The 27,534-nt window shown below is 35.8% G+C and overlaps 2 protein-coding genes across 4 annotated transcripts in view; one reads left to right on the top strand and one right to left on the bottom strand.

Annotated features, from left to right (window-relative positions):
- Positions 1–5,654, top strand: part of GLMN (glomulin, FKBP associated protein) — a 36,072-nt gene extending 30,418 nt beyond the window's left edge. Inside the window, exon 22 of one of the 2 annotated variants that reach the window (XR_001878054.1) lies at positions 5,587–5,654. The gene's annotated coding sequence lies outside the window, so the exon portion shown is untranslated. Of the gene's footprint in view, positions 1–757; positions 860–5,586 lie in introns of those variants that run through there. The other variant, XR_001878056.1, reaches the window with a different exon arrangement.
- KIAA1107 (KIAA1107 ortholog) overlaps positions 719–27,534 on the bottom strand; it is a 40,091-nt gene continuing 13,275 nt past the window's right edge. The window contains exons 5-16 of one of the 2 annotated variants that reach the window (XM_017834996.1): positions 26,106–26,186; positions 24,966–25,062; positions 24,237–24,325; positions 23,915–24,017; positions 20,859–21,041; positions 19,896–20,033; positions 18,746–18,875; positions 16,168–16,229; positions 14,452–15,088; positions 14,059–14,146; positions 13,352–13,491; positions 8,342–12,304 (exon numbers count right to left, since the gene is read on the bottom strand). In XM_017834996.1, coding sequence (XP_017690485.1) covers positions 9,972–12,304; positions 13,352–13,491; positions 14,059–14,146; positions 14,452–15,088; positions 16,168–16,229; positions 18,746–18,875; positions 19,896–20,033; positions 20,859–21,041; positions 23,915–24,017; positions 24,237–24,325; positions 24,966–25,062; positions 26,106–26,186 — 4,081 coding nt within the window. In that variant the 3' untranslated portion in view covers positions 8,342–9,971. Of the gene's footprint in view, positions 12,305–13,351; positions 13,492–14,058; positions 14,147–14,451; positions 15,089–16,167; positions 16,230–18,745; positions 18,876–19,895; positions 20,408–20,858; positions 21,042–23,914; positions 24,018–24,236; positions 24,326–24,965; positions 25,063–26,105; positions 26,187–27,534 lie in introns of those variants that run through there. The other variant, XM_017834997.1, reaches the window with a different exon arrangement.

Below are 27,534 nucleotides of genomic sequence, written 5' to 3'. Positions count from 1 at the left end.
TTCTTCAGAGCATTCTCCACAGAAGTTTTCCTTCCCAAAAGTGACTTTTGAGGGATCCTGTGCTATCTGATGAGCTAAATTTATTTTAATACTTATGGTTATCTCTGCTGTGACAGTTTCTGACATTTTGGTAGTCTTAGCTTTAAACCTCAGAAGCATTCCTTTCCCACATACCTACATGGTGCATTTCACATACGGGTGATGGTGCAGGAGAGAGAAAGAATAGGGCTGAGTCTGGCAGCACATCAAATAATTCCTGGAAGCAGAGCAGAGAACCCCATTTAGGCAGGAATAGAAAGATCTTGGGATTACAACTCCCCTATGATGAAGATAATGGTGTAAGCATTTGGATGAATAACTAATTTATGACAAGGTAAAATCTATCATCTAATTAGTGTTTCTCTGTACTGTCCAGAGCCATATCCTGTGTGTTCTACATCAGCACCATTTTTTGATTTTGTAGGGCAGTTACACAGGTCTCTTCCTCTCTATGCATTTTATATGAGAATTGATTGTTGATCTTTGCACACATCACCCATCCTGTTCTCTGACTACACAATTGAAGAAAAATTAATTTTTTTCTTTTTGAGGAGAAAGAGGAAGAGTGAAGGTTCATTAAACACATAGAAAAGTAACGCTTTTTTTTTGCAGTTGACAGAGCACAAATAAAAATTGATGTCAGCAGTCCACAAGTTGAATGAAGTACAATGACTCAGCATTTAACTTACACATAGGTTTATTATTTTCTGTCATACAGAAATCAACTAAGAACCTTCAGTATGTAGCATGGGGAAGAAAGGTTTTGGGACTATGCAACCATACAGATATTCTGGAAACAGAAGATGGTGTTGACAAGGAGTCATTTGGAAATACGATTACTTAGGCCCCAGCTAATGATCTAAATCTGAAAAGCAAGCAGTTGGAAAACATGCAAGCATTCAGTTTGAGAGCTTAAAACCCTCCCCCTCCTTCCACAAGACTGAGTGGTCAAAATATTCTTGGACCATAAAGTCATGGACTATAGCAAGTGACTCAGACTTTCCTCCAGATGCATCCCGTTATACATATATTGGATTAATCTTGATTACTAAAACATGATAATCCAGAAAATAGAGATTGAAGTTTTCTTCTCTACAGATACAGGAGGACATTTTGTTACAAGTAGGAAGTTTGATTTAAAGGTGGGTCTCATGTTTGTGGACATTAAAATTACCTCAGTCTATGAAGGTCACAAAAAGTTTTTATACTACTTACACTAGATCTGGCATGTACCTATGGTTTGTCCTATTTATACTGATCTTAAGCACACTGATGTAACTCTACTGAGAGGCAGGATGCCATTCCACACTCAGAAGAGTGTTATTTGAAAAAAAAGTGAAGAACTAAAATAATTTCATTAAAAACAAGTGTAAGAAAACCACAAACATTCCTAAATAAGGATTGCATAAATGAGGATGCCGTAGGTTTAAGTTGGTGAGATCAATCTCAAAAGTGGGTTATACAGCTAAGTTACATGAGCCAAAGTTTTTACTCAGGTAAGTAGTCTTTCTGTTCAGACACTTAAATACACTGATTTTTAGAGATGTGGATCTCTCACACTAACTGCAGTGGGAGCTTAGAACAAGTAGCCACTTTCACTGGTGTGCAAAAGTATAAAATCTGATGGACTACCTGGGTCACTGGGCTGAGTCCCAAATTTGTGCATGTGAGCCTCTGTTCAGGTTCACCAGAATATGCACTCTAATGCAGTTAACAGTCATCATCCTAATCTGACCACCAATGTCCTTGTTAAATACATCTATTTATTGAGTTACAGGCAGCCCCTCCAAATACTGAGGTTTGAGTTACTGAAGACATGATCAGTATTCATATTTTACTGTGCAATAGCAAAAGAAATTTTGTTGTATGTAACGTGAAAAGTTATGATTTCTTAGGACTTTGATTTCTCTAATTGAATAGTCTTCTGAACTGGCAACTTCAGCAATAAATCAAGGAGAACAGGGAAGCAACTTAATGGAATTCCGTTATTAATTATTTCATACTTTAACTGCATCCAGATGGCTCATCAGGATTAGAAGCTCATTAAGCTGAGTACTGTATAAAAGCCCAAGCATGCCCAGTGCCTGCCCCCAGTGCCAGCTCCATTACCCTTTCTGAAAAGCCAATGTTAAATGGAAAGCCAATCTGCAAATGTGCATGTGGATTCGCTCCTGTGTTTGCAGAACTGTGGCCTAATGGACTGCACAGTACAGACTGCAAAGTATAAAAGGAAGATCAAATGCAATAAATAAACAGGTGTGCATGCATGCATTGTATAGCTTTTTCTGTTATTATATTAGTTACCAAATGTAAAAAAAATCAAAGAAATTATCAAACTCGGTATTTTTCCCCAATCGATATCCTGTTACAAGTTTAGTTTCCTTAAACACAGGTAGTAGTTGTCAATGGGAAGAAGCTTGGTTTTAAATTAGCTAAAGAAGAGATCTGAGCTGTAATTTTTCCAAAATGGAACACATTAAAGCTTATTTTTCAAAAAATATCATATATAGCTTGTGTTCAAGAGAGAGATACGAAAATCAGTATGGATTTTCTGCAAGAGATGAAAGCTTCTAATTATACTGGATTTCATATCTAAAAGCTCATTTCCAGGGAATCATCTGCTGTAACAAAGCTGCAATAATTCTCATCCTGTCTTTTGTCCTCAGTTCCTGTGTAGTCCTGGCATGAAAGTCATCTATCAATGTAAAAATGTTAAATCACTTCAGTCATGAAATATTAACAGAATGCATACAGTTATGACTAATAAATTGAAGTCTTTCTAGCTGTAATTTGTCACACCTACAATTGTACAATGTTATTAGTAGAGTAAAATTAGAAAACTATGAAATAGATATACTGGAAAAATAGCATTTCTAGTACATGCATTAATATAAGCAAGGCTTGAACCTGCTTCAGCTGAGGTCAACAGTCTTTTCTTTGACATTAGTGAAAGCAAAATAATGAATTCTTAAACGTCTTGGTTCTGAGCAACTGATGTACAACATAAGAGCAGTTCTTAATTCCTTCATGCAAAGGTTTAGATTTTCTGGAGCAAACTAGAATGAACATGCTACTAATTATTTTCCAGATGGCAATAATATATACTGAAAGTTTTAAAACAGTCTCCTATAATCTGTACTTAGAACAGCGATGTGGGTTTTTTTGTTTGTTTTTACATATTCCCTGAAAGAAACTGATAAGACAATGCTAGGGAACACATCCTATGGACAGTTTTTGAGAGAAACATGCAAAGTTCTCTTGCCCTAATTCTTCCAAAATAATAATAAAATTTGCAAAGTCAAAAATTCAGTATAATTTTGAAATAATTTAAAACCTTAAAAAGTGTGAGGTAAGATTATTAAACATGTACAGTTCAGTCACATATCATCCAGAATTTAAAAATATTGCAAGCAAGCCATATTTCTTGTACTTAATTACTAATATTTTTCAACAATAGTTGAAGTAGTTTCAATATTATTGGAATATTTTAATCTCAAATAACTGCTTCACATGAGCATTGTGTTTGTCCCTGCTGACTTTATTACGGTTTTATATGCTATGAACCTTGATGAGGCCATGGCAACCTGATCTAACTTTGAAGTTACCCCTGCTTCTAGCAGCAGGTCAGACTAGAGACCTTTGGAGGTCTCTTCAAGCCTGCATTTTCCTATAGTTCTATACTTTTCTGTAATTCTATGATTCTAGAAGTTTTTCTAAGGGAAAAAATGATGAATATATGGAGTGTCCTTTCCACTACCCGTACACCACAAAAGCCAGTGTCTGGGTTTTATGCACTGATCTGATCACTTGTAGCAGCCCAGACTGCCTGCTGATCTCATTTCATGCTCACTTATCTCTCCTGATCGTCACTGTATGTCTGTCTCCACATTTCTTTTGCTGCGCTACATAAACATGGCATAATCTCATGCATTGAAAAAGCAACCTAGAATATATTATTAACTGATCTGCTTTTCTAACTGTTGCCTCTCTCTTAATAGTTAGGCTCAGTTTCCTTCCTGCAATTCTGTCATGCTCTACCAAACTGGCATCTGGTTGCCTTTTACTCTGTGAGCCAATATCTCATTTTGACCACAGTCCTTAAGAACACTTTCTTAACCAACCTCAAAACTGGTATTTTATACATCTGCCTTGTGGGCTTTGTCCAGTGAAGCCAGTGGTGCAGTTTTCCTTAAATCCTGTCATCCTCATTTGACTCCTGTTTTCATCTTTATTTCCTTCGCTTACCTAATGGTTCTTTTTTTTTTGAGCAGATTATTTGGAAGAACCGCCACTTTCCTTAGTTTCTTGTAGGTTTCCAACTGTTTGTTGCTTCCATTTTCCCTCTGCAATACTTCTTTTGGTGATTTATTCCACAAATACAATTTTAGCTAGTATCTGTATGTAAAAACCCTGCAGAGCTGCTTCTCCAGTCCAGACTAGACTCTAATTTTTCAAGTAAAAAAAAAAAAGTTATTATGACTACAGGACCACTTTTTGGAGGTACAGTCTTTTTTAAACTTAATACTTTCACATATGTAAAACATCCTTCCTTGTTTTTCACTTTCACAACATAATTCAAGATAAGCAAAATCAGGGTCATTAGTCACTCTGATTTCTGAGTTCTCGCCTCTAAATTTCACTGAGTTTACTAAATTTGGTGTTACTACCTGCAGGATACAGACACCCTTCCCATTCCCATAACGATCTCAGGTAAGCTGTCAGTATCACCTCTTAACTGCAACAATGTCTGCTCAGGCTTTGATGAAGCAATTTTATTGCTCTTATCCAAAATACTACTGCAAAGGTAAATCCTTAAACAATATTTTCACTATGCCATCTCTTTAGTTTCTTCACTGACACCCTTTCACTGTTTCATCAGATGTACCTACCTTGTCTCTACTTTAGAGGTCCTCCAGGACCTCTTAATCACTATTCATTTGAAGCCTGTGACACTAGCATTGGTTGTTTCTCTATGAAGTTTTCAAACAAACCTTTATCCATTCTCTCATGCTTTGGAAATGAGGCCAGTACAGTGACAAAATCACTGACAGGAGGCACGAGCAGGACTCTGAAGAACTCAGGTGACTGATACTATTAATACATAGCCACCTACACCTGGCCAAAAGCTTGACCCTGAATGAGGTCAGGGTCAAGTAGGAAGAGAGTTTAGCTAGCACCAAGGCTGGTCAGGAATATAGGTTCTTCCAGCTCCCTCATTATCCAGCCTCTAAATCTCACCTTCCAACTTCCCCTTCTCATAATGCATACAGGAGAAAAAAAATGACTGTTTAAACTGATGATGCGCTGAGACCATTGCTAATCAGCTAGATAAACATTGACACGCTCATTTTACTTTTCCATCCATGTGCATTTTTGTTTGGTCTTTTGTCTTAACTTGGATTATAAGCACTCTGTGGGAAGTCTTTGTTTCCGTTCTGGGTTTGTACAATGTCTAGCCAGTGGGATGTTGGTCTGATTAAGCTTCACAGGCACTCTGGTAACGCAAATTAAAAACAATACCACTTTCTATTCCTGCTACTTCTACAGACACTCTTTGGCTGTGGGAAGCTGAATTCTATGGCTGCATATGTAACAACTGAACAATACCATATCCTAATCAGCGCTCTGCTGCAAAACTATTAAAGGAATTGCAGCAACATCATTGTGGACTTGAAGACAGAAGCTAATTTCATTTTGATACAATCGGAAAAGTAAATGCAAAGAAAAAATAAACCTCTGTATGTGTTGTAATTCATAAAACAAACATGAAACTTTGTGTGTCGCTTCAGTGCTGCTCTATCAATTCAGTTAGAGTTAAAAATATGGGCAAAACAAAAAATAGACCAAAGGAGCCCTTCTTTCACTTTCTGTCACTTCTCCTTTCCATCACTTCATCTTGTTTAACATGTGAATGCCCACTATCAGAATATCATCAGGATTTGAAAGTTGATCAAGCTTTTTGGTAAACAAGTTTTACTTCAGTGTTTTACAGAGAAATTGCAAACACTATTCTTCAGCCTTCTGTAAGAGCTTCTCTCAAGTTTCATCTTTTACTTTGGCTAATACTATAGTTCTTTCTTTTATTCAAAAGACTATCCCCTACTGATAAACCTTGTAAACTTTGAAGGTGAAAAACAGGTTTTCTTGATGATTTGCACTTCTAAAGGTTCTCCTAAATTCCTCAATATGAAAACTGGGTTAAATACAGTGTATTACATTTATAATATTTTGAATTATAATATTTCAAACTACTGGTACTGCTGCTAAAAGAGTTGGTTAGAAAGATTTTTATTATGAGACTGAACATCTTCCTTCCCTGAGTTAGAGTCCTCCACTGACATAGAGAAAGGAAGGCTTTCCTATTTTTCCCCCTACCTTGACATTAAGCAATGAGATATAAAATTCTTCCTCTGTTTGTTCTGAGGAGAATAAAACATTACTTTTACTTTTGTACCAGAAGTTCAACAAAGTGGCTTTCTAGATAAACTATTTTGCCCCAAAGCTCTTTATTATGTCAGATCCAAAGGTCAGACAGGTCATAACTTCATTCATACGCTAGGGCAACTTCATATTTCCACAGAATTGAGAGTTTGACTATGAACAGTAAGAAATGAAGTTTGCCAAAAAAATTAAGGTGCACTGTTGGAATTGTGCAAAAGCTTGCAAAACTGACCATGTTACCGGTGGTTACAACCAGCTTAAGTTGTGTACTTATCTTAAATAGTTTCCACAAAAGAAGGATGTTAGTAGCCATTTACTGCCATATGGCACCTATTTCAGAAGGCACTTCTGTTAATGACTGAGAGGAGGTAGAATACTTCCTGTTTAGACTTCAGGCTGTGTGAAAGACAAGCCCTCCTGTTTCCATAATGCAGGTATTTTAGAGAGCCCAGCCTTTGCAGGGGGAAAAACTTGTTTGTTTCAGGAGTTCTGACTTGGTAACAATTACAAAGAGTTTCTCACTCCTTCCTCCTTGTCAAATCACAAAAGACAATAATTAGTCCTATCCACACTCAAATAGCCAAAAGCAGCAGAATGAGCTTTGTATCCTATTTCACTCTGAGTCAGAAGAAAGGTTATGTTGACATTTAGTCTCAATATATAAAAGCTACACTAGAGATATTAATGAAGATGCAAGAATCCTATTACTGCTCCAAAAATGTAGCATCTGTAAAAACAAACAAAACTGAATTCCTGAGAATCTTGCTATGCCCCAGCATCAGGAGGGTGCAAGTGTTATGAATTGAAGCCAGAAGGTAATTCTAGTCAGTCAGACTTCTGATGTAACACTGACCACGACTTCAGCATCAGATATATTCGTGGAAACATCAGACATGCTGTTTCTTAGAACAGGAGCAGCATTCTACCAACTCCTTTAAATTCATGCACTATGCCATTTTAAATATTTACTTAAACATGCATTTCCAAGAAATGAAAAGTGCTCTTCCTATAGCACAGACCCTCTGAAGTCTTATATTTAAAGGAAACACAATTTAAAAAATTTATTGCAAACTTCTAAACAAAACAAACCAAAATACAAAAATTTAATATGGAAGAAATAGATGAAACAAGCTGCTCATATTAATAAGGCCCAAGGCAGATTCAGATTGAAACATTTTCTTTGAACATAAGACTGTGTTTCCATCATTTAAAGTAGTGTTGGCACACATCACCTTTTGACACAACCATTCTGAATCTTTATTGTTGTAAAATGAAGTGACCATAGAGAGAGGGGGGGAAAAAAAGGAGGGGAATAGCTCTACTAATTGTGCATTCATCTTTAAATTTTTGCTGAATGAGAACATTAAATGTCAAAAAAGAAGATAAAAGGGAAGGTGGAAACCAAGATTTTTCGTTCATGTAATCTAATTTTTCTAACAATTCTAGAAAATACATGCTCAAAGTTCATTTTTAGAAAAGACATACATTTAAGTCTTGAAAAATTACCGTACCTGTGATTAAATCTAGATTATAAATTAACATATTTACCTCATTATATAAGAAAGATTGCCTCAGTATCAAGAATTGCTCGTTCTTGACTGATGCAGTATCATTATTGTATGGAAACAACGCATCAAAAATAGATTTGGGGAATGGGTTGGAGTTCAGTTGCAAACAGTTGGTCACCTTAATGATGGGTTTCCAGTTCAAGAATTGTCCATTCCCCTTGAGGGGATGAACAGTCTTCAGATGAAAAGCTTGCCACTGTAATGCTTGCTGAAGAATCGTCCAGTGGAGACATGAGCTCAGTCCACCTACTGAATGTGTCAACTTGTGATGTACCCTGAGGATTTGAACCATCTCGTGCCAGAAACAGTGTCTGATTGATAAGACATTGTGCTAAGTTAAGGTCTTCAGGAACAGAGTTTTTGAAATCTATATTTGAGTCCTGCTCAGATAACAATTGCCTGAGAAGAGTCCAGTCCTGTTCTGCAAACTGCTGATCTTCAAAATCCACATCTAGAACTGCTGTTTCTGAATCCATCCTCTGCTCAATTGCTTCTCCAACATCCATCTCATATATTGGAGAAAGGGTTTTTGGAGGCCGATGTTCATACATGCAGGTTTGTGCCATTGTGTCATAATCATCTATGTCTCCTGAAATAATTCACAATACTGTACAATGTAAAAATTGTAGATGATCCTCCCCTCAGGGCTGTGTAGAGCAAAATTTAATTCATTCAGGAAGGACAATCCAATCAGGTTAAAAAAAGGGGGGATGGAGGGTTATACAAAATTGACAAAATTTGAGGCATTTATTTCCTATATAAAAAACAAAGTATGATTTATAAATTAAGTTAAAGTAGCAATCACCACTGGTAATTAACAATAACCTCCATAATTAAGTTTCTGATACAGAAAATGACAATGTAAATATACACTTAATGCACATGAAATTTCTCATTTACTACATAAATTAAATTTAGACCAGGAGGTGCATAGAGGGAATTAATAGAGAATGATTACTGAATGGTGACTTAAGCTATGTCAGCTTAGGAGAGAATTAAAACCAAAATTGTTTATCCACAGGCTTATTTCTACACTGCACATGCAAGGGCAGCTGCAGGCAAGGGCAAGCAAACTTAAAAAAAATAGTACAACTTGTAATGTCTTCTTGTTCTGTGGTCTGGCTGAACACAGATCATCATCAGTGTTTCATTGCTCTTGAATATACAATAGTTGTAATCAACACTATTGTATATTTTTGATGGGATAAACAGACTGAATTATTGATATAAAGAAGACAAAACACAAAACTAGACAAGTATTCATCTAGCTACATGAAACAAGTTAGAACTTTTCTGTATATAAGCATCAGTTCTAAGTATAATCTCTCTTTTAGGAAATAAGCTTTTATTGGTAAAATTTAGAATTTTAGACATCTCACAAGCTCTAAAGCAGAGTTCAAACCTGCTCCCACTGGTGTATATGGCAAATATTCAGTTATATTCAGTGGGAGAAGGATCCAAATTGGTATATAATATATAAATAAATAAATTACAACAATAATGCATATAGCTGTTCAGGTAAACAGTTCAGTGCGCTTTAGTTAAGGTTATTACTTTAGTTATTGCACATCCCATTCAGACATACTATATGTTGTCAAGCAGACAAAACAAATACTAAAATTCCATCAAAAGCTGATGCTGTCAATGTTAGATTGGATCAAAAATAACTGAAGTACAGACAACTGTATCCAATCTTTCTTTTAGCATTACATAAAATCTCTTTTCTTGTAGTCAAGTTTCTCATTGAACAGCAGGGTATTGACGGATATTTCAAACAGACAAGCATTCTCTAACCCAAGTGAACTACTTAAAAATATTTAAATTTAATATAGTTTCAGCCAAAATTACTTCAGTTCAGGATTCAATCCCAGACAAATTGCCAGAGCTTTGCCTATTAATTTGTTTTTGAATGACTGAATGTTTCTATTTCTGTACATTACCTGGAAGTAAATCAGTATTAGCGCATTCAGTAGTTGGTGGTTGACTGTCTCTCACTTGACCTTCCTGAGTCAGTATCTGATTCTTACTGGCTTCTACAGGTTTTGCAGAGCTGTTCTTTTGCGCATCAGAATTAGTTTCTCTCTGCTGAAGATCCAGATGACATGGTCTTTCTTGAGATTTTGCATCATTGTCTAAGTACTTATTGCACTGCTGAAATTCAATAGCAACCTCATTCTTCATATTTACTTCCTGTTTTTCTCCTGGACATGGACTAGCTGCTGAATAGATTTTTTCTGGGCAATTTTGTTCAGTCATTGAAGCACCCTCGTCCTCCTTCCCTGGGATTTCAGTACCGTGAAGATGTAGGAGAGAACTTCCACTTTTATCTGACTTATTGTCTCTATCCTTACGCTGTTTGCCATCCAGGAATCCTTCTTCAGTTTCCTCTGAGTGTCTTGAATAAAAGGTCTTTCCGTGCTGCTCTTGAGAAACACTGTCAAATACTTCTGGAGTAAGAGAATCTATTGAGTGCTGACGTGAAGTATGAGTTTCCACTTTATCATCAGATCCCAATTCTTCACATTCATCTACTGAAAGTAAAACAGATCGTTTGAAATTTTTAGTTTTAGAAAACTCCTGACTTACAGTATCATTTTCTGTTGCATCTTCAAAAGCTAAATTATCAATTCCTTGGAACTGTTGAGTGGGCACATTTGATGGAGGGAAGTTTTGTGCAACATTCTCTGCTTCAGATCTGTCATCTTCTGTTTCATCGGCAGAAGAAGAAACTTGGTCTGCTTCCTGAGTAAACTGTGCATTTCCAAAAGTAGAACTTTTGCTTTCTCTAGTATTGGTCCGTGAACTCTCCTGATGGGACCAAATTTCAGGTCTTTTTCTTGGTATTTCATCATCACTCGTTGAATTAACACGGAAGAGATCAGAACCCTCTTTTTTCATTTTCACTTCTATTCTTAGGCTGCTATCATAAATTTTTAATTCCTCAGGTGTACTTGTGTCGCTGCTGCTTCTTCCAAGAAAATCATGACATAACATAGTGCTACATTTAGAAATCCCTCTTTCATTGGATCCCTCATCATCCTGAGAGCCTCCAGCATCATAATCTTCTGATCTTGGTTTTATATCATCAGAGGATGTGGTTGCACTGCCAGTATCTGATTCCGGGCTCTCTTTTGGATCTATGGCACCAGTATTCCAGTGGTCAACAAAGGGAGTTTCTGCATTTTCCTGGTTTTCTGGCATTTCTGTAGGGTCTATAAGCTCTGTGTAACTAGGTGAATACTTTTCTGTTATTTGTTCTGTGGAACATTCTGAAACATCATCTAAATCTGCTGTAACTGATTTATATTCAGTCAAGGCTGATGTATCACACAGTTCATCAGCTGTAAGAAATCCCTCCATATGGATCTGAGGAGATGATGTCTCATCTTCTTTATTGGTTATTCTGGAAAAGCTTGACAAAGCATTTTCATCATAGTTAAGACCTGTTTCAGAGTTTAATTTATCACTTTGCTCACTACAGACTTTTGTTGTTTTTGAATCTTTCACCAGTTCTCCTGGAACACTAGCCTTTTGATTGGTTTCCTTGGAAAAGTCTGAATATCCATCACTGGCAGATTGTGCATGGCAGTGAAATTCAGCTGTATAATCAATCTTTGTATCTTCAATCTTTTTAATTCCACACTGATCTTTACAGATTTGTCTTGTTTCCCTGTCATTTTGCACTGAAACATGAAATTTAGAAATAGTTTCTTCTGTAATTAGAGGAGAAGAAGACTCAGATTGTATTTTGTATTGCACATTTTCAGTAGAATCTGATAATTTTTGTTTATTGGGTTGACAGGACTCCAGCAGTTTATCATCACTGCTGCTTTGCACCGTAGGTTTAAAAGATTCATTATTGTCATGAAGCTGACCTGCCACAGCATCAGCTGTGTTTTTCTCAAGTTTCTGTCCTGAATCTCTGTGCTCAGAGGTGTGCACATTCTTCTGGACAACAGGAGACTCATTCCTTGAATGTTTTTGGGCAGAGGACTGAGATTTTAATACAGCTGATTTCTGTTTCGGGTCTTTACTATTTGTAATCTCAGCATGCTTTGATGGAGCCAGGGCTTTAGGTGTTATTTTTGCAGTGGCTTTTGTTACAGGTGTTTGTGACTGCTTAACACTCTTCTTCTTGGCTGAAGGATGTTTTTCTGGTAGTGTTGTCTGAACCAGATGTTGTAACACATTTTTTTCTTCATTATGTTTTGGAGACATTCCTGATTTCAGTGAATTTGTTGATTCCCCCTGAGGTCCTAACAAACAGTAAAAAAGACTATAAAGATTGTATATGCCAGTCACAGTACACTGACCAATTTTATGTTAGTGTTTATGTTGAGAAACAAGTTACTCAGCATTTCATGTAACTAAGGGATTTAGGGCTTAATAAAGAATGAAGAATTGAGATCTTAAACAAACAGTAGACAAAAATACCATCTTGCATTTACATGCTGTCTTTAAAGCAACTCATAGAATATACATACAGGAATTACTTCAGCCTGTAACTGAGGTAGTCATCACTGGAGTAGAAAGCAGCAGCTCTCTAATAATGCATAGAAACACTACACAGCAGTTTAGCACAGGAAGTGATGAGCACTGTATTCAATTTATATTGTAGAGGAAATGAAAGGAGGCAGAAAATAATTACATTAGTCATAATGTGATTAGAATACCAGAATTAATGTCCCTGCTCAGTCAGAAAACACTGAAAGATCTTTAATGACCACAAATTGACAGAACCTGTGTTTTCTATATCATAATGCATTAAAGATAATATAACTTGAATACTGGAGCTCCATCCTTAACACTTTGTTTCTTTATAAAGCAGTGTTCCCTCTCTGTGGTCTATGATGTCATTTCCTAGTCTTGCTATCAGCAGCTTGTGGGTCAGTGTCAGTAGTGCTACTGCTGTGGGGGAACACCAAAATAGGGAGCCAGGAAGGAGTCTGCAGTCCATATCTCTGATGCTTATTATAAACGCTCAACCTACAGCATTTCTGTTGGACTCAGTCATGGTTCCAAATGCAGAAGTGCAGGGGATCAGCAAATAGAAGACTCTGCAATGCAGATTAAACAAGCAAGAGAAAACACCAATTGGCAGTGAAGACTGTCTTCTAAACATTTTGAAGTTGACACATTAATTTGCATTCTACAGTTTAGGATTGTCACCAAAATTGAAATATGGAAAAATCCCAGAATTCTTCAGAAGATTTTTCCAAACACTTGTGCTAAAAAACAAACAGACAAAACCCAAAGCTTTACTTAACAGTGCCAGATCATTTAATTGCTGTATGAAACTTTACCTTGGCTCTTGGGAGAATTGGTAGGTGTGTTTTGAGCCTTTTGTTGTGCTGCAGAACTGGTACTGACATTCCCTTTTTTCTTTAGAACTGTTTGTACATTTTGCTCATTGCATCCTTTTCCTGTTGATTTTTTTGTCAGACTGCAAGGAAATTATTATATCCATTATTTCCAAGCTTAGATCTAGTAATGTTTAATTATATTTAAACAAGCAATATATGTGGTTTTATGTGCACACACATATAAACATCGAAAATGCGACCTAAAAAGTAAACTTTCTGAGAATAAAACTTATTTGTGCATCTATATTTTTAATGTATATAAAACATATATAAAATGACCCATTTCACAATTTCATGGTGTTTCAGTTGTCTCCCTGTCCAGTTTAACCTATTCCAGAAACAATAAGTTTACAACACCTTGTGTAGTCATTAACTGTTCCAGTATGCAGAATTCTGAATGACCTATAACAATTTAAAAATTATTAGCATGAAACAGCCCAACACAAAAGCCAAACCAATTTTATCTTTACAGAATTTTTCCAATAGCTAATTCAAATTGTTTTGCAAATAACATCCTACAGACAACCATTCTCAGCTTAAAAAGAACATGTTGATTGATCTAACAGCAAGTTTAATAGTTCACCTGAAACGTTTCTCCCCAAGCTCATACACACATATATAAAGCAGCACACTGATCTGTAACATACCTGCTTGTTGTGACATTAGCCTCAAGCTCAGTCTTTTTTTTTTTGGTGGTGACTCCATTTGATATCTTCACAGATGCCTTTGTTTTCACTATTGTAAAGTAAATTCAAAGTTAATTACAGGGGGAAATGCACTGGATGTACGTACTGAAAAAATCTAATACATGAAGGTCAGTTATTGAAAACAGCATAGATGCTAAACTTGTAAAATGTTTACCATTTTCTATGGCTATCAATTGACCATAAAGTCAGTTAATAATTATTTACAGCGAAAGAAAGTAACTCCCATCAATCTATAGTAGATTTTCTTAAGGCTTCCCAGACTGGTTTTCAGTGTATGACCAGCCTGAGGCAAATTAGAACAAGACTTCAATAAAAAAAATCATAAAAAATTACCAGTCTGTTTTTTCCCTTCCTCTACCAATTTATCCTCTTTGGGTTCCTCTGTCTGTTCATTGACAGTCTTGCTATCCGCATTTGAGTTTGCTGACTTGCTGGAAGTTGCTGCTACAGTCACTAAGGAGGGAGATTCCTTCCCTGGGGTTTTTTTCAATGGTTTTGTTTTGATCTGCACACTTGAGGTTACTGTCAGCACTTTAGGTCTGGCACCTGCAATTTTTCCTTCATGATTCTTTAGTCCTTTGCCACTTCCAGAATTTTTTTGTCCAGTTGCAGGTGATGTCTTTTCTCCATCTTGCTTGCTAAGCATGCTTTCAGCCTTCACATTTCCATTGTTTTCTATTTTTGTCTTTATAACAGCTCTAGCCTTTGGCGAGGCAGCTTTTTCCCCAGGTTTTGAATCCTTAGTAATCTTGGAAACTAATTTTTTGCCATCTTTTCCCTTTACATCCTCATGCTTTGGAGCCTTATTAACAGTGTTTCTATTGGTGCTGGATGTATGTCCAGATGCTCCTAATCCATCAGATTTCATTTTATCCTGATTGGTGGAAGGATCTCCCCAGCAATCTTTCTTGCCGTATTCTGTCCAGGAACTATTCCTTATACCAACAGATTGAGTAGTAGTTTTATTTAGCTAGGATTAAAAAAGAAAAAAAAAGGCATCAGAAAAAACCCCCAACCAAAACAGACAACATGTGTAAAACCAAACTGTCCATACTCTTACACTTCTGAAACACATCTACTTTTAAATTAGTACATAAATCTAAAGCAACAACATTCAACATAGAAATAAATTTAAATATATATATATTTTAGCTTAGTTTGCTGGCTTTCAAGAATATAAAAGCAGCACAAATCACTCATGGGAAGTACTGCTCTATATAAAGAAGAGAAAAAGATCTAAGTAGAGTTTTGCTTTTACTTTGGACAAATTATTCTGTAATGGATATATTATTAGAGGCTGCTGAAGTAAGAAAATTTTTTTGAGTTATATGTGCATACTTTCCAAAGAGGAACAAAGCTATGCATTACTACAAACATAAACCCCAAAATTATTGTATAATACAAGTGATGTTTTTAACCATTACCTAGAGTGTATCCACAGAGAAGGGACAATGTTTATTCTCTCAGGTAAAGAGATGCACTGAAATATGGAGAATTAAGTGTAGGAAATGGAATCTTTGTAATACCAGTGCCATTGCAATGTATCCAAGACTGCCAAATCATGTGAAACCCATACTGTTTTTCTACCAAATGATAATGTAGTTTTGATTGAGAGTCTCAACAGAAGAGTTGTTAAGGGCACTAAAAAATATTTTTCTGGGCAGGGAGTGTAAGAGACTTGGTGTTGTGGTGGCTTCTAGTAAAAATAGCAGAGATTCATTAGCTCAGTAGCAAACCATTTGCTCTAGGAAACAGATGAGTTTCATTATGTAGCAAGAGAGGAATATGAGATTCTGAACACAAATTCCTCTCTTTTATTTGAGCTTATCTGTTTGAAAATGTAGCAGAGCACAGTCTGAATCCTCAGATGTTTGCAGCAATGAACATTACTGATTCTGCAGAAACAACAGTTCACAGGAAAATATAGATTTTTCAAAAACAAGTTCCATTAAGCAATATGGAAAATTAGTATTCATTTAAAACAAATAATGAAAATAGTTTTGTTTGCAATTATCCAAGTGTTTTTAACGTTTGGATATAAATGTTTACCTGAGAACTAGTGAATACAGGTTTTTTGGCAAGTCTTCGGTCATCACCCTTGTCAAATGCAGCTGTAAAAGGAAGAAGCATTTTCTTTACTATTTAGCAGGAAAGAAGGCAGACAGAAAACAATCCAGCCTACTCAGTCAACTTCATCTGAAATGAGTTCTTTGGGTCCTGTAATTATTCTAGGAAGGCTAATTTTGGTGACATGGCAAATGTTAAGTGGAAATAGATGGTTTTATGTTAGGAACAAAAATGTGAGATCTGTAATGAGGTCACATGGCCATAAGCAAGTTGTTTAACTCTTCTGTTTCCCCATGTCCATAGTAGGACTTTTGTTTATCCAAGCCTAATTCATTTAAAGCTGGCAGTGCACTGAGACCTTTGAAAGTGTACAGAATTTACAAAAAAGATGCTTCAAATTTAGAGTACTAATACTTTTCAGTGATGTGTTGTTATTTATAGAATATTTATTTATACTATGTTAAGAAGAGATTAATTACATTAAAGTAAATTATATTAGTTTTGAAAAGTGGTAAAGCCAAAATACCTAAATGTACACAGTAAGATCATAGTGCCTCTTTAGACAGCATGCAGCATAATGGCATGAGAGTTATCCCTGTGATTGTCATGTGGAATTTTCAGGCAGTAAATGCCTTATTTTTATCTGATGTACTCTGGGAGGAAAGCAGTTTTCAATAAAGCCTTTGAATCAATTGCACTTGTAGAATACAAAAAGGATATTTATAGACACTGTACAGAGCCAGAATCGATAGGTTTCATTTATGCTTGTATTCATATTTCAGCTGCAAAAAGGTTTTGCAAAAAATGGATATAAAAATTTAAGCATTCATTATGTTCTGACATCCTACATGGATACATTTTTTGTATGTATAACACAAGTAAAAATTCTACTGAATTCTTACTGAAGATACTAAAAATAATTTTTATATAGGTCTGTAAAAACACACAAAAGGTATGCTGAAAATGGCACCCCAGGGATCTAATCCTTTTTCTAGCAATGACTCTGCACATTAATACATACCAATATATTAAGACAAAATCCATATAAACTTGTGCCTAAGAAAACACAAGACATATTGTAAATGAAAAAAACCACATTATCATCTGCCTTCTTTTGGCATTTTTTCTCCTCTGTTATAGCCTTCTAATTCTATATAGGCTAAATTTCTAGAAGATAAACCACCACCAGAAATCTTTAAAATGAAAGTTGATTTAAGTTATCCTAGACATATTTGACCTAAAGATTAGTATTTCTCTACCAGTACTGTGTGATCATTTTGTCTGTAATTAAAACCAGATAATTTATGCAAACATTTCAGCCTGTTCACATATAATATGTATGCTACCTCTGAGTTATAATTTAATCTAAAAGAAAACAATTTCTGGCAAGATGGAGGTTGAACAACTAAGACACACCTTGATTTTCAACATTTTTATTGTATTGAAAATACTAGTGCAAAGCAGCCTAGACATTATTCACAATAGGGACATGATCATCTTAAAAGTAAAACACCCCAAATCATAAACAACCCACCCTTGTTTCTAAAGCCAGCTCCTCAGCTTCTGAAGGATTTCATAATCCAGGAAAGAAATCATAAACCTGTTTTACACAGTAGCAGTGAGATATTATTTGACTACATCCCTAAATCATGCCTAGAAAGACTGTTACTGCATCTTTCTCTCAGCATGTAATTGTACAATAAAATTTTCATCTACTTTTCGGCATAAACAATTTTATAACTATCATATCCTAGCTACTAATGTCTTTAACAAAAAGGACATCAAAATGTTTATTTCACCTTTGAATCAAAAGTGATTTGATTTCAGGGAAGTATTCAACACATTTCTTTTATAACACTGTACTATCAAAGCTAATATTCAACCATAACCTGAACTCCATCATCAGTTCTGCACCCTCAGAAATACCCGTGTACTTCGAAACAAAGAACAAAAACTCCTTTTTGTTGGAAGTGCTGCCTGTTAAAATGTTGAGAGCACACCATGCAGCTCCTTAGGGGCTCTCTGCAGCAGCACACACAGGATCACAATGCCAACCAACCGAGAAGTCCAGCTATCTGCATTTGCTCAGAGCACGAGATAAGCATTATGCAAGAGACAAGCAATATTTATACATCATGGGGAAAACGATAAAGGACACAAACTGAATTCACAGAACACATAATCTGCTTTGTGCAAATTTAATTCATCCACAGAGCTTATCTCCTTAAAAATGAGGCAGATAAGGTTTTTAATCCTACTGCAGTGTTTTCAGTAATTCAGAGTAGCTGTAAATAAGAATAGAATCCATCTACATGGGTTTGGTTTCTATCATATATCCTCCTAAAATGAAAAGGAGGGAAGACTTTTCACAGAAAATGACTGATTCCCATATTTGAAACTAACTAAGCATGCCATCATGCTTCTATTCTAAAACACCACTTCAAAACACAGAGCAGCACAGATTTTGCTTTAGTTTGTATCGGGCTCCACAATTCCATCTGCATTTTATCTACTAAACAGACTGCTAAAAAATTCTAATGCTGTTTGATGCCAAACATACCTGCTTGTATTTTCTGTTGATGGTCTGGCCTCATCAGCTTCCAGCCTTCTGTGTGACGAACAGCATAAAAAGACTGAACCAGGAAGACCCAGAGCTTATCACGCAGCGCCTGGATCTTGCACGTAAAACCCTGTGTTCAAGTAACAAATCAGCAGCTGGCGAGGGGCATATTGTCATAGCAACCAGTCATTATTCCTTTCAGAATCTACTTACTCTCTAAGCTAGATCAATGATGTCATCACATATATTTTATAATGGTCTGGTAGATGGAGATGCTGTTTTTGAAGGATTATTGCCCACCACAGTAATTTTTTCAGTACTTTAAAACCTACAAACTACAGCACTAGTAAACACTACATTGCTCTTTTTTCTTTTTGTTTTTCTTTTTTTTTTTTTTTTAAATGAACACCATAATAGCTCTTCACTGTCAGTTGTGTCACAACAAGGTCAAATACTCTAGGGAAAAAGAATGTATTTGATTAAATTTTCATTGCTTTGACCAAGGAGATCTACAATAGCACCAGACTGCATTAATTAATTTTTCATTTATTTTTCATTCTTTGTTATACTATTTATGAATTATTCCCAGAATTAGTTATCCACAGCTTACATATCATTATTTAGATTGTGTGGATATACACGGTATGTTACACACATGGAGACTGACATCTCCACCCAATCCAAAAAACACATACTGGATTAAGAGGCAGTCCTTGCTTTAGAGGACAGTCTTGAACAAAAGCAAATGTAGCTGTGACTTTCACAAAAAGGAGGGGAAACACATAGGGAGAAAAAGAATAAGCTCTCCCCCCCATAAGTTTTAGATAATGCAACATTTTGATCGGCTTTTTCTCATCACAAATTTAAAGTGATAGTAAAGATCAATAGGGCAGTGTTGCCCATAGGACTTATATTTTCAGTAATACACAGGAACTTTTTTATTGCCATGGATGGGGTTTCTCTTGAAAGTAAAAATATGACAACATTTTCTGTACTTCCAACAGGACCTTGGATTTATGCAGATGCTTTTCTGGGTGACCCCAGTTGCAGGACTGAGCCACCTGAGCTCACACCACATCATCTGATTTGAACCATTATATGAAAAAATATCAGAACAGTTTTTCTACAAACTGCACATTGAAAAACCTACCATCTCCTTCACATTTGCAGAGTCCAACAATGTATCCACAGCTACCAGAAGAAAGCAGCTGTTTTCATTATTAATGCTTTTTTCAATTGCATTAAAAATTAGTTCTAGAAGGTCAGGTTTGCTGCTCATTGCCTGTGCCTGAGGAAACAACAAAAGGGCAGCCGTTTAAAACAAAAGAGTGTACTTTGTATGCAAGAGCATTACTGAGCAGAGAAGATCTGCTCTCAAGCTGTGCAGGAGGTATTCCAAAGCTGAGCATCTTCCTTTGTATCTATTCCATAACCCGCCTCCTCTCCAGACCTCTACAAATCATCCTGAGGCCTACTGCTAACAGAAATTTTAGGAACAAGCACACGGTGATGAATTTACAGCCCCATGCAACTCTGGATTCAAAGACAAAATGTTTTAACATCTCCCTATTTATTTTTTTATTCCTCTACACACATTAAAAAACATCTTTCACAGGAGAAATGAACTGGCTAGATGACTAGCTATGCTCTCACCAGAACCTGCAGTACTGCCACATTCCTGCAACTCACAACACAAATCAGTCGAAGTTTGAATATACCGGTCAAGCTCATACTCTCTCTTGTAAGCACATGCTGTTTTTCTAGGGGCCTGAAAGCTTTTTCAAAGCTGGTATTCATACTTACTTCTTTCCAACACAGAAACCGTCCCACTAAATCAACTGTAACATTTGCTTAACTGAGGTGCATAACCTGAACGCAGTGTCAGTCCTGCATATCAAAATATTTATGTGCTTTAAAACAACACTGAAAAAACCTACCTCCTGCCCCCCCCCAAAAAACTTAGCACTGCCTAAGGTTTTTTTTTAAATTTCCCACAGAATTATACTGCGAAGTAAAAGTTGAAGCCATTTTGATAATTAGCAGTCTGAACTTCCCAAAATGTAATACAATTCAATTTATTTGGAAGCATACAATAACTTGAGGGCACTTTTACCTGCAACAAAACAGAGAAGCCTTCGCCTTGTACTACGTGTAGGAAGTTTGCGACAATAAATGTCACGCATTCTTCATGTAGCCTGGATGCCAAGGCCACAGCTGCCTCTGTCCACTTCACTTGGGGGAGGCTGTTGATCAGCCGGTCACTCTCCATCAAAAGGAAAGCAGCATTCTTGTGGTTCTTCAAATAAAAACAGAAATTAACCTGTTGCCAAGTAATTGCTTAAAGAATTGCTGATCGTAAAACAGCTTCTGTTCAGTCACTGAACTTTTACACAAGGATCCAATCGTGCAGTAATTTCTCTTCTTTAAATAAATTTTATTATATATATTTTTATTATACCTGCCTTTGAAACTAAAGCAGAAAAAGAAAAATCCACTGGTTCTGTTTTGCCTGAAGTTAGGTAGTAAAGTTTTCAGTAGGCTTTATTGTATTTTTTCAACTGTATCATTACATACTGCAGTCCTGAAGAAAATAAGGCAAAGATTAAGTGGAGAAACTATTCTGAACAGAGAAAAACATTTTAGGTCGCTGAGAGATGTAATACATTTTGAAATAAAATAGCTAAGTCGGTGTTTTAGGTAAGCGTGGATGGTCCAGCTTTCGGGATACACAAAAAACATTTTCACAGTTATGAATCCTCTTGATTTCCAGATGGAGTTTTAACTGAACTTCCCCTCTTTGTTGTCTATAGTTTCTCTAAGAAAAGTAAATGTCATGTTTCTAAGTACATTTAAAACAAGTAAAGAGTTTTGCTAATATTTATTACCATGTGCTTTTGGTTCTTTCATGCATTGCATCAGCACAGTACCTGAGGGCAACTTCTACTGCCTAACACATCACTTGAAAAAAACTTGCAATTTATGGTTATCCATATTAGAATGGACTGAAAGCTCTATTCAACATGACCTAGCAGGACATTGATAAATTATGCAGTAAGATCAGTAACACTAGAAAAAAACAGCAATTCAGATAAATATTTGACACAAAACCCCTACTGTAAGTTTGGATCACAATCATGTTTGTCCCATGCAACTTCAAAAGCAGGGAGGACCTTCTCTGTGCAGATTATAGTTAAAATAAAAAATCTGACCATCCATTGTTCAATTAATAATTTTTGTTTTACTCATATCTGGGCAAAACCAAGTTGCTTCTATGCATCTCAGGTAAATTAAAGATTATATACCTGCTTATAGTTTGATTTTGCTCCCACTGGACTCAATTACAAGCTTTTTGAATTGTCTAGAGTTCAACCCCTGCTCACAAGGCAATAAGCATTTGCGCCCATTGGACACTTCCAGTGAAACATAAAATGCCTTCATTGACTTCTAATTAAATCAGTACTTTGTAGGAGTGGCTCTAACTGAATTTTACTTCTCTTGTTATATTTTTTTCCTAACCATTCTGAAGTGGAGTCCACTTTACTTATCTAAAAAACCAGTAATTTTCTTGCATGGAGTTGAGAAATCAGGGTTAGGTACCTGAAGAGTGCTTTAAACTGTACCCCCATTTTAATGTTTCTGTGCTTATCCATTGTGGCTTCCCAGGGATTTTCTGATCAGCAATCTCCTTTTCTTTGTACCTTTTCTTCTCTAAAGGGCTGCCCCTCATTAACTAGGCTTTACAGTTCCAATATTGGTAAATGGAAAGATCAGCAGAGTTATACTCATTAACTGGGTGTAACTGTTAAAAAGTTTTACAGCAGAGAATTCCAGCAGCAGAGAAAAAGAGGATTGTAACAGTAGCCCCTGCAAAATTAATGTCAGACCTTTTCTTCTTCCTCCCTGAAGCAGCCTTAAGCATTTTTGCAGATTGTGAAAAACTCCCCTGGGAATTCCACAGGTTTTTGGAATGTGTGTCTTAAGCTCTCGGAGTTGAATGAACACTCAGCAGAACTGGTCTCTGGGCAGAAGAGGCTTATGCTTTATTGTATAGTTTTGCAATTTTAAAAGCTTTCAAAACCTCAGTCCATAAAACACCAGTGAATCTTGCAACACAACTTTTAAACCAATCATACGGGATCCAAATCACACTAGTCCAGACTGGAAAAACCTTCCAGAGAAGCTGGGCATACACCTGGAGCACTACCAAGTACCACAGTGCTATGAATGTTCTGCAAGTGCCAGCAGCTTAAAGGTAGCACATGTATTTCAACCCAAATTGTAACCACTGCATCTTTATATACTGGAATAGGCACAGAGGGGAAAGGAAGGCCCGAACATTTATCTTTAAACTGTTGTGATAATGTTGCACAAGGGCCCGGAGAAGAGCCTGGAGCTGTGTCTACATTCACTCTTGGCTACAGGACACACCCGAGGTAGTTTAGAGATGGGCAGTGGTGTAACTATGAACACCTGTAGATCTATACCTGAAAACATTAGTTAAAACTTCTCAAATATTTATGCAACATATGACACACAAAGCTATGTGTATATTCTATGAACAAATCAGTATACTGATCTGATATAATGGCAGAACACCTAGTGTCTTAAGAGATACTAGGTGTACTACTGGGATATTATAGCTACTATCTTTATTGTCAGAGCTATGCATTCTGGCAGAAGAACTGTTAAGGCTTTATAGCTGTGGATACTCTTAAGCTTCTCTTGGCACAGCCACATAGCTCTGAAGTCTCTTCAGTTTTCAGGCTTTCACCTGAATATGCAGCAGCAGCCACTAGGGACCTTAAAGATCATCTAGACCCAATCACCCTGCCAAGGGCAGTGACCAAGTTTCTCAGAGCCCCACCCAGCCTGGCCTTGAACACTTCCATAATGTTGCATTAGGATGTCACAGCTGTGGTTCAAAAACTTATTTTCTGTTATTACGCAGGACGTGGATATGACGATCACTGGGCTGTGTGCCATGAAGCATAACAAGGACATTTCACATCAAAATCAGGTTTCAAATTGTTATTTTAATGGAAACTTTTACATAGTATAAATGTACTACAGATTTAAAATACTACATTTGTTATCTCTTAAATTACATTGTACAGCTAAATAAGGAAAAAATTTACATAGCTCTATTTTTATACAAAGCACACTACTTACCAAAGAGTTAATCAACATAACAAGACAGTTGTTCTGAAGTTCAGTAGGTAAATTGGCAAAGCTTCTCTCTGACAAACATTTTGCAAAGTGTTTTCCTACCCATCTGTTGAAAAGAGAGCCACTCTTAGGTAAGGAAGATGAAAAATGTTTTATCTTCACTTGTTAGCATAAGTGATACCTCTTAAGTATTATGAAGAAAAAAAATATTTTAAATGTGAACATCTTATGCCAAAATAAGTCCTATCTCCCAAAATAAGATAATTTAAACAGAAAGCAGAGAATCAAAAACAAACAATATTTTATTTTATTTTATTTTACTTACTTCATGCAAGCAGCATACAGGTTTTCCACTCCCAATGAATGAGCAATAGCCATGCATTCTAGTACAGGTTGCTGTTTTCCAGGAACAGGCTAGAATTGTTAGAAAATTACCACAATTATTGTACATTCTGATTTACAGAAACCATACAGAAGTACAAAATCTTCAGTTCAAACAGAAGTACTGTTAGCTACCATGGTATTTAGGTTTGTTTGCCTTTATGCAGAATATGGAAGTCATCTGCTTCCACGTGTCAGTAAAGCTGGATTCAGCCTCATGAGCCTAATGCATGAAAATGCTCAACTCTAAGGAGGTATTTGTTTTTAAACTAATTTTAATTGAACAGAAATATTTTCTAAATATATGCCCATGAAATATGATATGCAGATATACAGCATTTCCTTATCTCCACTGAGAACAACTACATTTACAATGGGACATGTTAAATTATACTCAGCGTAATTTAATATATTGAATTAATCGTGTGGAATACTGCTTTTCATCAGCTGGGGTTTACAAGTTTCTGTAAACAGGTAGATGATACCACAGGCCTTACTCCCATCATCAATCCCAGTGAAATTAGCAGACTCACACATAAGAACAGGGTCTGTTGACTCAAGCTAACACCTTGACCACACAGTTATTAAATATATTTTCAGTAGTATGTGTTAAGTAATAGAATCAAAATTCTTGGGCTTTATAGCTGACAAAGTAGCATGAGAACTGACGTACCTTTTGGAAAAAACTGCAGTAATCTCTTTTCAAAATGTAGATAGCTACTTCTTTTAGCCCATCCAGCCCATACATATCTGCAATGCCCAACATGCGACTGAAGAGAAAGCAACAGAAATCAACAAGTCATTTTGATAAATGCATTTTGCTTACAAGACAATTGACATGCTAATTTCTCGCCTCTTTGTTCAGTCAGAACTTACTGCAGAAATATTGATAACCAAGTGTGCAACTTGCCAAAGAACAGTCTTCAAACAGAAACATATATTCACCTAATAATAAACTCCCAGCCACTAAGTTCAGTCTATATAACAGTAAGCCTCAATTACTAGCTGAGAAACTGTTTAGAAGTCTCTCAGTTTCTCTATTTTAAGGATAGCACGTGAAAAAGATATTTGTGCCAGTGGAGTTTTGGCATTTTGTAGGGGTTTTTGCAAGGATTACATAAAATGTTATGACATCGTTATGTCCCTTTCAAATATTAAAAACCACAGTAAGCAAATTATTAATTATTTTATATAATAATCAATACAATAATTTTATTTTCTATATCAATTCATTATCTAAACATTAACAGTGGGGCACATTATGAACAATTCCATATTTTTGAGAAATTGTAGCTCTTTACTGTTTAGTGGCAGAGTTCAACATCTCATATAGAAATGGTTTCAGGGAATAATTCACAGATTTCAGGATTTACTTCACTAATACAGGATTATGTGTAAAAAAGTGATTAAGAACTATCCCAGAAGAAAATGCCAACATCTACATTGGTTCCTATATATCACCTTTTATGGATCTAAGACTCACTACTTAGCCTTCTCATCACTTGAATAATTATTTTAAAATAAATTAAAAATATTAACTGTTATATGCTATCACACATTGTATATATTATTCTGAAAACTAAAAGGAAGGCAAATTAGGAATTACTTTGGTATAAAACATCCTCCTGTTTTTCACACTCCTCACACAGTATTCCCAAAACGGCTGGCACACCTTTTCTAGTAGTTGTCAAATAAACAAGATTCCTTCAACAGCTTTATTTTTGGAATTTTCCTTCTGACTTTTAACTGAGAAAATACAGAACAATCAAATGAACAAAACTACAACTAAAAAATAATAAAAATTGACATATACCCAACATCAACTTTGTCTGGGAAGTCCAGAATAGCTCCATATATAAAATGCAAGATGACACTCATTTCTGTATGGCTTATGCTGCAAAAAAAGAAAGAAAAATACAAATAAAGACATGTCCTGAATAAAATGCACTACACTTCTTAGCCAAAGGAAGTTGGTCAAAAAGCTGATACATCATCCAGCTGTTCTGTGAATGGAAGGTAAATGATCTCAAAAAATTAAAGCTATTTTCAAGATTACTGGAATGCAAAAGTATCTAAATGGACTACTTTTGGGTGAATTTAGCTACTGAATAGTCTTGCTAAAACTTTCTAATACTTTAAATTTTTGAAAATAAGTCATAAGTAGACTAATACTAATAACTATATTATTTACACTGATAATATTCAGAAAGGATTTTTTCATCAGAGCCAAGCACTTTACTAGTAATAAATCAATTATTAATTAACTGCATATTTTAAAATTGTTTTATAATAATTATTTTTAATTCTTTATTTTATGATATATTTATCTTTTCCAACAATAAAAACACATTTTGTAGTTTTATTAGAATGCTAAGTAGGAATGTTACATCTCAAAATTTAGAAAGTCTTTACTCAGATTAAGGAAGCTGGAATTCCTACACGGTAGCATTTGCATCCTTTCATAGCTCCAGCACCACAATGCAGAAAGGCACAGAATGCCTATTTTAAATGATGGACACGATCTCCTGAACAACACCTCATTGTACTTGTGTACATACGGTTTTGTGAGCAATCTTCAGAGCCCACAAGTGCTTTGTACATTAGTGTAAATGGAATATGGTCATGCAGATGGAGCTAAGACCCTTTAAAACATTAGACATGTTTAAGCAACTGACATTGATGACTAAAAACAAAAGGAAAAAAGCCCAATGTTGCAACATGCAGAAAAGCAAAATCAGCACAGTTGTCTCTGTGTATCAGTACACACGATAGCCATGAAGTCACCAAGGAGTCTCCCCAGTCTTGGCAGTTGTTACCTTATGCAGAGTTTTCATTATTTCAGATTAAGCCATATGTACTTTATAAGTGCTACAAAAGAGAGCACAGAAATCAGCACTAAGCAGAAAAGTGAACTGGAAAAGGTAAAATTATGGATATGATTCATTATAACAGAAGTTATGAGACACTGGCATGGGAATATGCTCATATAAAGATTAACTACTTCTCAGGAGAAAACCTCTAGTGAAAAATTAGGATGAAATTTTCTTAACCACATAGAAATCAATTATAGAGAGAGAAGTGTAAATACCAGAGTAACTGGGGACTATCAGCCCCTAAAACATACCATAAAAGCTAAGGAATCAATTAAATTACAAGTATAATGTTTTATAAGGAATTTATAACCAAATCAACAGACAACCTTCCTGATTTTGCAGCAGTATTATTACACTGACAGCAAGTTA

Source organism: Lepidothrix coronata, unplaced genomic scaffold (genome assembly GCF_001604755.1).
Source record: "Lepidothrix coronata isolate B3197 unplaced genomic scaffold, Lepidothrix_coronata-1.0 Scaffold247, whole genome shotgun sequence".
NCBI lineage: Eukaryota > Metazoa > Chordata > Aves > Passeriformes > Pipridae > Lepidothrix > Lepidothrix coronata.
Note: the sequence above shows the minus strand (reverse complement) of the source record. Positions and strands in the feature narration are given on the sequence as shown.